The sequence below is a fragment of the Perissodus microlepis genome, chromosome 8 (genome assembly GCF_051167445.1).
Source record: "Perissodus microlepis isolate ML-2025 ecotype Zambia chromosome 8, ASM5116744v1, whole genome shotgun sequence".
NCBI classification, from domain to species: domain Eukaryota; kingdom Metazoa; phylum Chordata; class Actinopteri; order Cichliformes; family Cichlidae; genus Perissodus; species Perissodus microlepis.
The window spans coordinates 7,937,943-7,950,359 of NC_140468.1; the positions used below are offsets into that span (position 1 = coordinate 7,937,943).

Sequence of the window (12,417 nt, forward strand, 5' to 3'; positions counted from 1 at the left end):
CAAGATAACAGTTAGGTCACTCACTGTGTTGTGCAAATAACTCTGCTTTTTGTTTGGGGTTTGTCGTCACGTGCTACTAATGCCCTTGTTTGTGCTTCACTGGCTCAAGGCTTGTCGCTAAGGTAGTGTTTAGATACATAAAGATACCTTGCTCCAACTGGTAGTGTATAAGTACCTCTTTTTTTCTCAGGTGCTATCACAGTCACAAACAAAATCAGCATAATCTATTCATAGTTAAAACAGGGCTCCTTTAACATGACCAGTTAATATACAACATAAAGAATCTCTATGTAAGTGTGAAACAGTAGAGCTTGAATTAGCTCCAGAATTTAAATATCTTGGGGTCATTCTAGACCCAACATTATCCTTCAAGAGTCACATAAATAAAGTGTCCCAGGTACTTAAATTCAATAATCGAAATTTTAATCATATACGTAATAATTTAAATATGAATGTTGCAAAAACTTATTTTTACTCAATGATCATCTCTCATATGGACTATTGTTTGACGTCCTGGTCACTTGCTTGTCCAACAACACTTAAAACTATTGAAAACATTTATAAAAGAAGTTTAAAACTACTTGACAAAAAACCGACTTCCCACCACCACTGTCATGTGTTAAAAAAACATAAATTACTGAACTTCAATAACTTAGTGAAACTTAAAAGAGTGTGTTTAATATATAAAGTCTTGCACTCCCTTGCTCCACCACCACTAAAGCAGTTCATTAGGCATAAAGAAAGCTCAGACAGGACCACTCGAGCTTCAATCCGAGGAGACTTGTTTATACCCCACAGACGGACAGCATTTGGGCAGAACGTCCTCTCTGTCAAGGGAGGCCATCTGTGGAACAGTCTTCCTCAACCCATTAGAGAATGCTCTACACTCAATTTGTTTAAGGCAAAGGTTAAAAACTGGTTATGGACAAATCAAGTGTGTGATCATGTATGAGTTGTATGGTTTTAATGTTTTATTTGGGAACAGAATGGTGTGTATGTGTAAGTTTGGTGATGGAGTTTTTATTATGAATGAATGATGAATTTTTATGAATTATTATGTCTATTTTTTATGCTTAAGGACAACAGATGGAAATTAGCCCTTGGCTATAATCTGGTATGTTTACATTCATGTAATTTTTTTTTTTTTACATTTATGTTCATTAACATGCACTGTCCTAAATAAAAATAAATAAATAAATAAATAGTTCTGTTAAAGGTTTTAATATATAGGTTGCAAGTGTGAACACAAGTTTCTGCCATTTAGTACATTAGTAGCATAACATATGTGTAATTGTATTACTGTAGATATCAAGTTTTTGCCTTTGCATATGATTCCTTTTCTTATTTCTTTTTATAAACTGCTGCATATATGCTTTTAAAGTCATCGTGTTTACATTTAGGTCACCCACACCTTCATTTAAACCACTCCAAACCTACAGAGGACCATTGGTCTTCCAATGGTCCTCCTTTTAAGACTTGGTTTTAGGTGTAGCCCACCAGACGGGGCATGCTAGGAAAGCTCTTGCGCATGCTCATGCACTTCTCCTGGTCCAGGAAAAGTGAATTGGCCTTGACAGATAGGTCATGTTCCAGGGATACTTTGGTCTTCACCAAAGTCTGCAGAGTGTTCTCGGCCTCCATCAGCCTCTCTTGAAGTTTCCGAATAGTGTCCTCGATCTCTCTCACCTCACTCACAAGTCTGAATAATTAGAGAGAGAAAGACTGCTTACTGTCAAATCTGCAGCATAGGGAAAGAAGTTAAGGAAAATTTCCAAAGTATTAAAGGTAATAATTTATATTATTGTTCATTTAAACCACAGAGAGGCCAAACCCCTCTAAAATGTATCAAATGACAAAGTTAAAAAAACATTTTTTGGCAGTAATTCACTGGTATTACACTTTGTCACTCAATGAGGTTGATTAACTAAAAGTGACGTTAAAAATTAAGTTAAAAGTACAAATAGCAGCCGGTTAAAAACAGGGAAAGCAGTGCATTCTTTGTCAATAATTTGATTCTTGATTGAGAAATAGTATATTTGCATAATTTTCTTCACTCGAAGTAATTTGTAACATACAAAAGGCACACACTACATTGCAAAATAGCCTGAGATGCATTACCACATAATTACTAGTTATACCAACCACCAGAAAGCAGTTTTCCTTCTTAGGTGTGGTTCTGGCTCAGGAGGTAAGGCAGGTCACCTACGTCCATTGGAGTATGAATGTGTGTGAATCTTAGGCTACGTTCACACTGCAGGTCTTAATGCTCAATTCCGATTTTTTGATCAAATCCGATTTTTTTGTCTGCTTGTTCACACTACAAATAAAATGTGACAGCAAACGCGCTCTAGTGTTACCCTCAAAGCGGCCTGCATGTGCAAAAGACGACGTCATACACAACGCGCTCTGTTTAGACCCAGAGCAAACAGTATGGTTTGACTGATGGCCCTTAATATAAAGACTTGTTTCGGACTTTACGTTTCCCAATTTTGCTTTAAGTTATAAAGTTATTTTGTTATTTACATATGCCCTAATAATTATCTTTATTGGTGTTTTAGAGAGGAGCGGTGCTTTAAAGGATAGTTGCAGATTTCTGTAAGAATCTGCAGATTATACAGTACAAATAAAATATTCACGTTTCTCCAATGTTGTCTTCCCAACAGTTTCACTGACATCTACACTGGATGGCCAGGAAGCGTTCACAATGTCTTCTCGGGTGCTTCTCCGGCGCTGATAATTGGCGTCTGTCTTGTGTCAGTGACGTAAAAGACGGATTTAATGCGACATGACCATTCAAACTTTCTAAAACATCAGATATGTATCGGATTCAGTACCACATACAAAAGTGACCCAGGTCGGATTTGAAAATATCGGATTTGTGCCGTTCACACTGTCATACATAGGGTCAAAAAAGTCGGATTTGATGTGCTTTTGCCTGCAGTGTGAACGTAGCCTTAGACAGACAGTGCTTACATAGAAAAAAGTACTTGTATAAATTGGAGTGAATGGGTGAATGCGGCAACATGTATAAAGCGTTCTGAGTACTCAGAGTAGAAAAACGCCATATGGGAACCCGTCCATTTACCATTCCTGACTCCTAAAACCAGACAGCTTTTTGTCCTTCACCATGACCAGCTGGTGTCTGCTGATTGTAGCACAAATCTAGAAGGTTTGGTGATTTTCTTTCTCTATTCACCCTTAGTGCAAGTAACTGAAACTCAAAACCTTTTTGTCTGGAGGAACAATCTAATAATATCTGAAATCACATCTGATTTGGAAATGTGGAACAAACTACCTGTGGTGTGGATTGTCCCTGCAGAGCTCTATGTTGGGTCTGCGGATCCTCTCCTCCAGCCTCGTTTGGGCCACTTTTAATGGGGACTCTTTATCTCTGAGAGCCTTCTTTATTGACTCAATTAGCATCTCAGTCTGAAAGATCTCTTGTAGAGTCTGCATGAAAAGACAACAAATTGTGATACAGCCGCTGAGAGTTCCAGTCATGTAAGCATAGCTGAGTTAGGCATGGAAATTAAGGGAAAGGCTGACCCGAAGCCAAAAGAGGGGAAAATGTGAGAATCTCAATAAAAAGGATCATGTACAAAGCTGCAGACTTTGAGTCAGCTGAACACAGGCACACACATGCACAGTGGCCTGCTCTGTCTAACCCCATCTGAAATAATTCCATTTCAGCCAATCGCTACTTCTTACAGCTGACAGGGAGTGAGGTTTATTGAAGACCTTGTGCTTCATATCACTCCTGTCAGTGTTCGAACTATCCAGCAGCTCTCGATGGCAACCTGAAATCAATGGGATAGAGTGCAGAATGTGGCACAAGCAATGAACAAACTACTACAGCTCCTCTCCTTTGACAAGGATGTTTTGCAAATATAATCCACATAATCCACCATAGAGGGCAAATCTGCACAGCTGATGGAGATAGAGAGTTTTAGAAGGAAGGGGGGAAAAGGATTGTACAGACACATGATCTCTTCCTAATAAGTGGCAAATGTAGTTAAATACTCAATAAGAAAAAAGGAATGGATTTTTTTCTTTTTTTTCCTAAAATAAAACCATGTGGTTGCCTCTGAAACCACTTTTCTTAATAATCAATTTCACGTTTTATTTCACATTGTGAAATAATCAAAAACGAAGTCCAACATAAGAATAAAATTAGGAACAGGCTGTAATTCATTACACTACGATTAAAATACAATGATAAAAAAAATGTCCCCGTTACATAACCTTATCAAGATATTATTGTCTTTTATGAAATAAACCATGCAGAAAAGGTGATGACCTTAGCCAGGTGTGTTTGCAAGCTGTTCTTGGCATCAGCGGTTTCTGATATGCGGTTGGTGAAGGCTACGTTGACATTGTTGAACTGGTTCCACATTTCATTGGAAGTGGCGTTCAGCAGGATTTCTATCTCATCCCTGAGCTTGTGGGAGGCAGCTCGCTCGCTCTGGGAATGCAGGATGTTGTCATCTGTAAACCTGGACCACGAGTCAGGCAGAGAGATTCTGACAGAGAAACAGTTAGATGCATTTACAGCATGTTCCAACACTCCCACTGGTTTTGAACATGATGCATTTGGAAAAGAGTTTTTCAAATATCACAAAACTATTTAGCTATTTTAGCCAAATTTCATTGTCGTTGTTCTTAAACTTTTGAGAGGCAGGGGCTTGTTAGCAAACGAAAACCTTCAAGGGCCCATCATAATAAACCAGATTATATAGTAAGTCTATTACAAAGAATTACTATGATTAGTGAACTTTCAGGTACCATTCTTAGTGAAAAACTTTTCAACCTAAATGCTTAAAATGCATCAAAACTGGTACAAAAATGAAGTGAGCTAGTATAAAGAACACAATATGATTGTTTGGGTTTTTTGTAGTATAACTGTACAGTTAGACATTAGGTTTACCCTGAAGTCTTAGGTACATGCATTCATGTCCCTGTTAGGTTGCAATAGTTGTGGTTACTTAAATGTTTATTGGGAATGACAATCATGGAAAATTGTATAAAGTTTTCGTTTTGTTTTTTTTAGCAATTGCTAGCATGCAAATGGGAGATGTAAATGATAAGACTTATGGCCCTCATTTACACTCACTGGCCACTTTACTAGGTGCTGCTCCATTGCTCGTAACAGAAAACTAATCAGCCAATCACATGGTGGGAACTCAGTACATTTAGGCATGTAGACATTTTCAAGTTGATCTGCTTAAACTGAGCATCAAAATGGAAAACAAAGGTGATTTAAGTGACTTTGAACATGGCGTGGTTGTTGGTACCAGATGGCCTGATCTACTCGGATGTTTCCACACAACCAACTCTAGAAATTCCAGAGAATTACATGAGAAAGAGAAAATATCCAGCGAGCGGCAGTTTTGTAGATGAAAATGCCTTGTTAGTGTCAGTGGTCCACAAAGAATGGCCAGACTGCATCAAGTTGATAGGAAGTTCATTCAAATAATAATGCATTATAACCACAGTGTGCAGAAGAGCATCTCTGAATACTTGACATGTGGAACCTTGATGCAGATGGGCCACAGCAGCACAAGACCACACTGGGTCCCATCCTGTTAGCTAATAACAGGAACCTGAGGCTACCATTCTCAGAGTCTCACTGAAAGTGGGCAATAGAAGACTGGAAAACTGGCTTCTCCTGCATGATGGTACGGTGAGAATTTAAAACATATAAAAAAATATAAATGAAAATATGAAAGCATTTATCCTTTCTACCTTATATCAACAGTTTGATGGTGATGGTGTTTTGGTTTCTTGCCACACTTTGAGGCCCTTTAATACCAACTGAGTTAAACACCACCGCCTACCTGAGCATTGTTGCTGGCCGTGTCCACAGAGTGTCAGTCTATACTGCCAGCAGTATAACACATGTCACAAAACTCCGATCACCTCAGCCTAGTTTCTTGAACACAACAATGGCCTCCAGACTCACCAGACTCACTCAGTGTGTTGGAAGCACCACGTTGAATCAATAGCACTACAAATTAAGGTAGTTTGGAAGGCAAAAGCAAGGTGCACCATATAAAGTAACCAGTGAGTGTATATCGTAGCCCTGGTGTGCATAAGTGCAGCTTTACTATGTTCCTGGCATTACTATTAACTTTTAATCGCCTGATAAAATATTTACATCTCACTTGCAACAAATCACCAATATACAGTAATGCTTCAAGACTGCTTAACATTTTTATATATTTATCTGGACACAACAATTTATCATTTCATGCTAGCGTAAACAAATTCTGGACAGCAATATCAAGTATTTCATCGAATATAATTGAATCGTTCAGATATTCAAATATATAATTATACTCACGAAGGGTCTAGTCTGTCAATTCCTCTGTAATAGCCAATACCATCCGATGTGTTCCTTAAATGGTGACACCTTTGATCTATCCTCTGAGCTGTCAGTTTGTCACTCAGATCTCTTTCCAACTCATGTTGAGCTGCTCGGTTTGACCTAATGAATCACATAACGTAAAACAGAAATGAAAACTTTTATAAATTGAGCACATGTCAAACTGCACAGTCAGACTGTCAGACTTACGCCAGCTGAGCAATGGCTCTGTCCAGATGTCGCCTCATCCTTTCCTGACATGACTTTATAACTTCTACCTCCTTTTTTAGCACAGGTAGAAAGAATATAACAACTTTCTTATTTCTGCAGTCATATTGGTCTCATGAGTCCCAAATATATATAACCACACTGATCTTTTATTTTACCTTTATGAGGTCCTTCTCTACGTCATCGTGTACCAGGTCAATGGACATCCGCCTCTCTCTGTGGTACAGACACTCTTGAGACACCTGTTAGCAAAATTTTATTTTGACTAAGCTGCAATGGTAAATCCATAAAGAACATTTTCTTTATTTAACATTGATTGTGGGATATAATATGATTGTAAAGAAAAACACAATTTCTATCAATATCAAGGTGTACATATACTAAGTTCTGCAACATGTTTGGATCATACTCCAATTTCAGTCACCTGGAGAAGTCTCTAAGAAAGTCTCATACCACATGATATTGGTCTAGAAAGGTGTCCCTGTCATCAGATATAAAGCCAGATCAAGTTAACTCTCTCAGGGGGACTATGGTCATTCGAACAGGGCACTAGGATGACCTATTTATGGGACTGACCCAGTGAAAGCACTGTCATTTTGAAGGGTTGCAAAGGATCATGCAAAAACTGTCTCTACAACCAAACAGACGACTGCTTTAAAACTGGCATAATATGGATGATTGATAATATGCGTGCACTCAGTCTTAGTATGACCAGTGTTATGTCATGTTTTCTCTCAAACAACTAAAAAATATCAAGCTAAATGTTCAAATAATATCACTCAAAATTAGTGTGCACCCGTGAAAAAAAAATTCAAAGTAGCTCATTGAAACATATTCCTTCCAGCCTCACCTGAAGGGGCCCCTCAGTCTCTGCCAAGGCTCTCTCTAGCCTCCTTTTGACCTCATTAAGAGCTGCTATCTCTGTCACCATGTTGTCGATCTCATGGCTCAGCTCAGACTTCCAAAAGACAATGTCATTGAGCCTTTCCCCTATGTTCTTGCTGGTATTCTCCTGGGTTCGTCTGGTCAGTTGCTCTTTATCCTGCATCAGCCTGATGGTGTCTCTTCTTAGTCTCTCTGCACTTTTCCGGGAAGACTCGGATTCCCTGTAGTTGTTGTGGTTGGACTTGTACCAGTCATCTGGAGTGTAGCGGGTGGTCAGCGCGCTCCTGTTGGATGGGTACAACACCGTCTTGGCACGAACCAAATCTAAATTCTCTCGTTGTATGGAAGGGGATGGGATAGTGCTATTGCTCTTGTAATAGCTGTTTGTCCTCCACAGACTGGCATTGGGATTCATGACCAGGGCTGCCTGGGGGTTTCGATAGCTGGATGCCATAGTGGAGATGGCAGGGAGAAAGTGGCTGCTTTTTGGCCGAGCATACGTTGCTGTCAGAGTGGATCCAATCAACTCCATTTTTCAAAGCCTGCAAGGGTTCAAAGTGGTACTACTGGTCCTGAGTCAAAGTAAAGAAAAAAGTTCTCAAACTGATTTGAATATTTTACATATTCATATTAGCTACCTGGATCAGACATTTAAAGCAGTTTACAAACTCTGTAGGTTGGTTAAGTATACAAAGAAAACGTGTTTAGATGGCTCATTAGAGTAAGAAGGTGGAAAATAAAATCAGAACTAAGGTGAAGCATCAAAGTAGACAAAGAACTGCCTTACCAAGATGAACGCTTGTCAGTTGCTCGACAGTGTCTTGTGACAAGCTGCCTCTCAGCTCTGTTTACCTGAGAATGAGCTCAAGAACGCACTAAAGGTAAACTGGCATGCATAATAGAAAAGTTAGCAAGTCATTCATTCAGCCAGCCAATGGTGTTGCACAGTCCTGGACAGCAGCAGCTGGCCTTGTTCAAGATTTCTGTTGACACAGAAGCAGTTGCCATGGGTTACTGCAACACTGTGCCAAGGATTTTCAGATTAATAGTGACCAGGTGCTTTTCTTTGGACTAGTAAATGCACCAGTATTACAAAATGTGTCCACAGGACAGATGTAACTTTGGTGTTTGTAATGTTTCTTCTTATTAGATTTCTTTATAAAATCCTACTGACCTCCTGTGACTTTACAAAGTTCCAGTCCACTTTTCAACCAATACAGGCACAGCTTATCAGGAACACAGTTAAAGTGGAAAAGTAAAATGCAGTGAAAACAACACAGCAAATAAATGCCTGTATTATAAACCCTCAGCACCATGAACTGTGATTTGTTTTTTTAATTCACTGATAACTTACAGCTCTCCACATTCTGCCTATTCTCTTCTTTCTTCATTAAACAAGATAAACATTCAAAATACACCCCAATCAGTTTTTAAAGAATTTGTTTACGGATGATCGATTACTTTCAGTAGCTTAATCAAGCCATTTGTCTTCAAAATCCTTGATAGAAGGGAAGCAATCGGAGCTTTGTTTTTAAAGCAGTCAACTTCAGTCGGTCTCCATGCATGCACACATTAGCTCACCGTCACCCTGAGAACCAAGCTGTCTGTATTGATTACAGTTACTTGTTTAATGATTCATGCCGCAGGAAGAGTCCACACAAACCCCTGTAGCACAGAATAATAATCTGTGTTGTGTTACCTACCATTGGAAATGAGGATCGTTTACATTAATCTGTTCTGAGGGGGTAGGGCTGGACAGATGATAGCCTGGTTTCCACAGGGACAAGGAAAGGTGTAACCAGGATTTATTTAGCTCTGTCTTAACCATAGAAGTGTGATCTGAACAAAATCTTTGAATGAGATTATTTTGGGGTCTTTCAAACCACCATATGTTATTTAATCTACTGCTAATTATTTAATGTTGTAATAATTTTAAAACTTTACTTGGCAAAGATTATGGCGGGTAAAGAGAGCTTTCTCATCCTCCCTGGCTGTATGATAATACTTAACCAGCAACTTTCAGTGAGATCAGCTTTCCATCATACTGACATTGCACTTACACACTCATAATGTAGGACTCAAGCACAAAATGTTTTCTAACTCCATGTTTGTAGAGAATAACATCTATATTGCTGTCCCTTTATGTATGATGCTGTGTTAAATACTGTTGTAGCAGCAATCATTTAGTTAGCTTATCCTCATTACATGAAAGAAGTTAGTACCCTTACAATCTGGAAGTAAATTAGTGTAACTCCCCATGTAGGGTCCAGTCTGAATTTGATCTATGTACTCAGGTATTTAAAGTGTACTGTACTGACAAGCTTAATTAATATTTGTTTTTTGGGAACAAATTTTTTTTTTGACAGGTTTTTCTTTAAGAAAAAAAACAAACAAATCCATCAAACCCCACTTTAGAGATCACATAATGAAATCTCAAGCTCATTAATGAAGAATTTGTGATTGGCTTGCAGGTTTATATGTCCTGCCCTGGAACCTCCTCCAAGACCTGTCCACTTTATAATTGGAAAGGTCTTGGTGGCCACCACGTGCACAGTTTTGCAGCCCGTGCTCAGCTACTATTGTCATAAACATACAGGTTTAGATTTAGAATGGAATGGCGCGCCATTGCTCCACCCCTGCAGCCTGCGGCATCACTTAACATGGCTAGGTTGAAGAAGGCCATCCCACACGCTTCTACTGCCCTGACCTCATCCACTATAAATACACCCCAGAAAAGCACGAAAAGCGCGCCTGCGTTTGAAATTCCTCCCCTGGATAGAACTGCAAGTGTCCCCTGGAAAAGCGATTCCTAGTGAAGCTCCCCACTGGCCTCTGAACATGAAGGCAATGTAAGACGGGCCTATATATACTCCTGCCATGTGGCCCATGAGAGTATGTTGTTAATTACTGCACAGTAGAAATGTCTGAGGGAGCAAGTGTGCTGTCGACTCCACTCAGAGTACAGTGATACAGAACTGAAGGCTGTAATCTTCAGCGGAATAAAACCATTAATAAAACAGAGCTTCTAAATTGAGTCATAGTATGAAGTTTTAAGAAATAGTTTCCTTTTCTTATGTGGTATATAGTAGTAGCCACTTAGCAGTCAAGCTATATTGCTGTGGAAAAAAAATGACAAGCAGGGAAATTATAGTGTCATAATTTTTGTAATTTATGTCCTGTGGTTTGGCAGAAGTGTCCAAGCCTTGAATTTTTCTCATTTTGGCTGCAATGAAAGTGGCAGTGAATTGTCAAATTGGACTGGACAGGTAGAAAAATACACTGAACCTGCAGTCAGCATTCACTGCTTCACACATGTAGACATGTACTTTGATATTATTTCTTTTGCAACATTAATACTGGAAGACATACAATGCGCCGGTGCTCCGAATTCAGAGATCGGTTTTAATAAGCTGTGCAGATACCAGTGTCCTCCTTCAAACACCCGACTACCAAAATAGCTGGAGATACAAAATAAGAACTTGATCCTTCTGCTTGAGTGTGGACAACCACAACCAACTGCACATCTGAAACATTTTGTAACTATATCCTGCAAAGTTAGGATGCTGCGGCATTATTATAATCTGTTCACAACCAGAGCGGATAATTGCGGCACTTTTTTAACTTTTCACAGAGAAATATCAAACAAACAAACTTGGTGATAGTTCTCTTATTTTCTTACTATATGTAGCAACACACCCCTTTCACCACACACAATCCCTTAAGGTCGTGTCCTTTCCTTTCCACCACTGACCTTCTCTTGATTGGGTAAGAATAGACGAGGGGAGGAGGTCAGATGTGTTTTCTAAACATTCCTAGTTAGTAAAAAAAAAAAAAAGAGGTCCTTGTCTGTTCCCTCCCTGGGCCCCTAGTGCTTTCACTTCTTCAAACCCCACCTATTTTGATGTCAACCTGGCAATTGTCCAAGCCTCTGGTTGTACCACAGCTTCCTCTATTGGCAAGATTGATATGAGGTGCTTTCTTGTGCTTTGCTTACACTCCTGACTGCTGGGTCAAACAGATAAACTAGACTTGTAGCTGTCTTTATACCCGACTATGCAGGCCATTATACTGGCATCAGTTTCCTCTCATGAATTCTAGATGGATCCTTCTACGAGGAGGGTGGCCACACCTGGAGAACAATACAGAAGATGTAATGAACCATTAAATCTAATGACGATATTAGAGATCCCCCACTGTGGTAATGGAGCATCCAGGTGGGAAAATCACAGGGGCCTCCTGAGCTCATCACAGATTGTCAGTAGTCACCCAAGGAAGTGCTTCTGTGTGTTCTAATGATTTCTTCTAATAGCCATAATACACATTCATCCTTGTGCTTCTATATTGTGAGTCCTCCAGTTTGTCTTCTTTGGTAACAGTGGTATCATGATGTTGAGTGAAGTTGATTATTTAGGCTCTTATAACCTGAGGGGTCAAAGCAGTTCCTTGTAGTGGTGGGTCAAAAATGCAACAAAAATTTAATTCTATAGATGAAATCCAGCCTCTGATTGCAATTTAATTTCTTTTCTGTGCTATTCTTTCATCCCAGCACCCTGAGAGAAACATAATTGTGACTATTCTATACAAATATAACCAAAAAAAAAAAAAAAAATTGCAATCTGAAAACCTGAAAATACACCCTTTCTCCAATATCTTCAGTGATACTAATAAAATTTCTAGGTATTCTTAAAACTGAGTTGAAGTTGGCTTTTAGTAGATTTGATAGTCCCTTTTATATGTGAAGCTACCAAGTGGTCAGTATTATTTACATTAATTGTATTAAGTTTTATTTTTTTATTCCACTTATTGTGTTTTGATGTTTTTGCATGTTACATGTTTTCTTTATCTTGTCAAAGTACAAAGCTGGTGATATAATTTTGCAGTGTGTGTGTTTGTTTGTGTATTATGTATATGAATGTGATCTTATTACAGTATTATAGAAGGTT

General features: G+C 38.9%; 1 protein-coding gene across 1 annotated transcript; it reads right to left on the reverse strand.

The window, feature by feature from the left end:
- Positions 1-400: 400 nt before the first annotated feature.
- Positions 401-11,971, reverse strand: tekt3 (tektin 3). The gene is made up of 8 exons (XM_084937290.1): positions 8,262-11,971; positions 7,440-8,046; positions 6,748-6,831; positions 6,572-6,642; positions 6,341-6,484; positions 4,298-4,520; positions 3,296-3,450; positions 401-1,699 (listed from the first exon to the last, which is right to left on the reverse strand). The coding sequence occupies exons 2-8, from the start codon at positions 8,004-8,006 to the stop codon at positions 1,483-1,485; spliced, it is 1,461 nt and encodes a 486-aa protein (XP_084793416.1). The 5' UTR covers positions 8,007-8,046; positions 8,262-11,971; the 3' UTR covers positions 401-1,482.
- Between the last annotated feature and the right edge of the window lie 446 nt (positions 11,972-12,417).

Excerpts from the sequence above, each read along its gene's own strand:
- tekt3 (XM_084937290.1), bottom strand. The coding sequence starts at position 8,006 with ATGGAGTTGATTGGATCCACTCTGACAGCAACGTATGCTCGGCCAAAA. Across the intron at positions 6,643-6,747 it reads TAGAGAAGGACCTCATAAAG|GAGGTAGAAGTTATAAAGTC; the intron begins GTAAAATAAAAG and ends GTGCTAAAAAAG. Across the intron at positions 1,700-3,295 it reads AGGGACAATCCACACCACAG|ACTTGTGAGTGAGGTGAGAG; the intron begins GTAGTTTGTTCC and ends CTAATTATTCAG.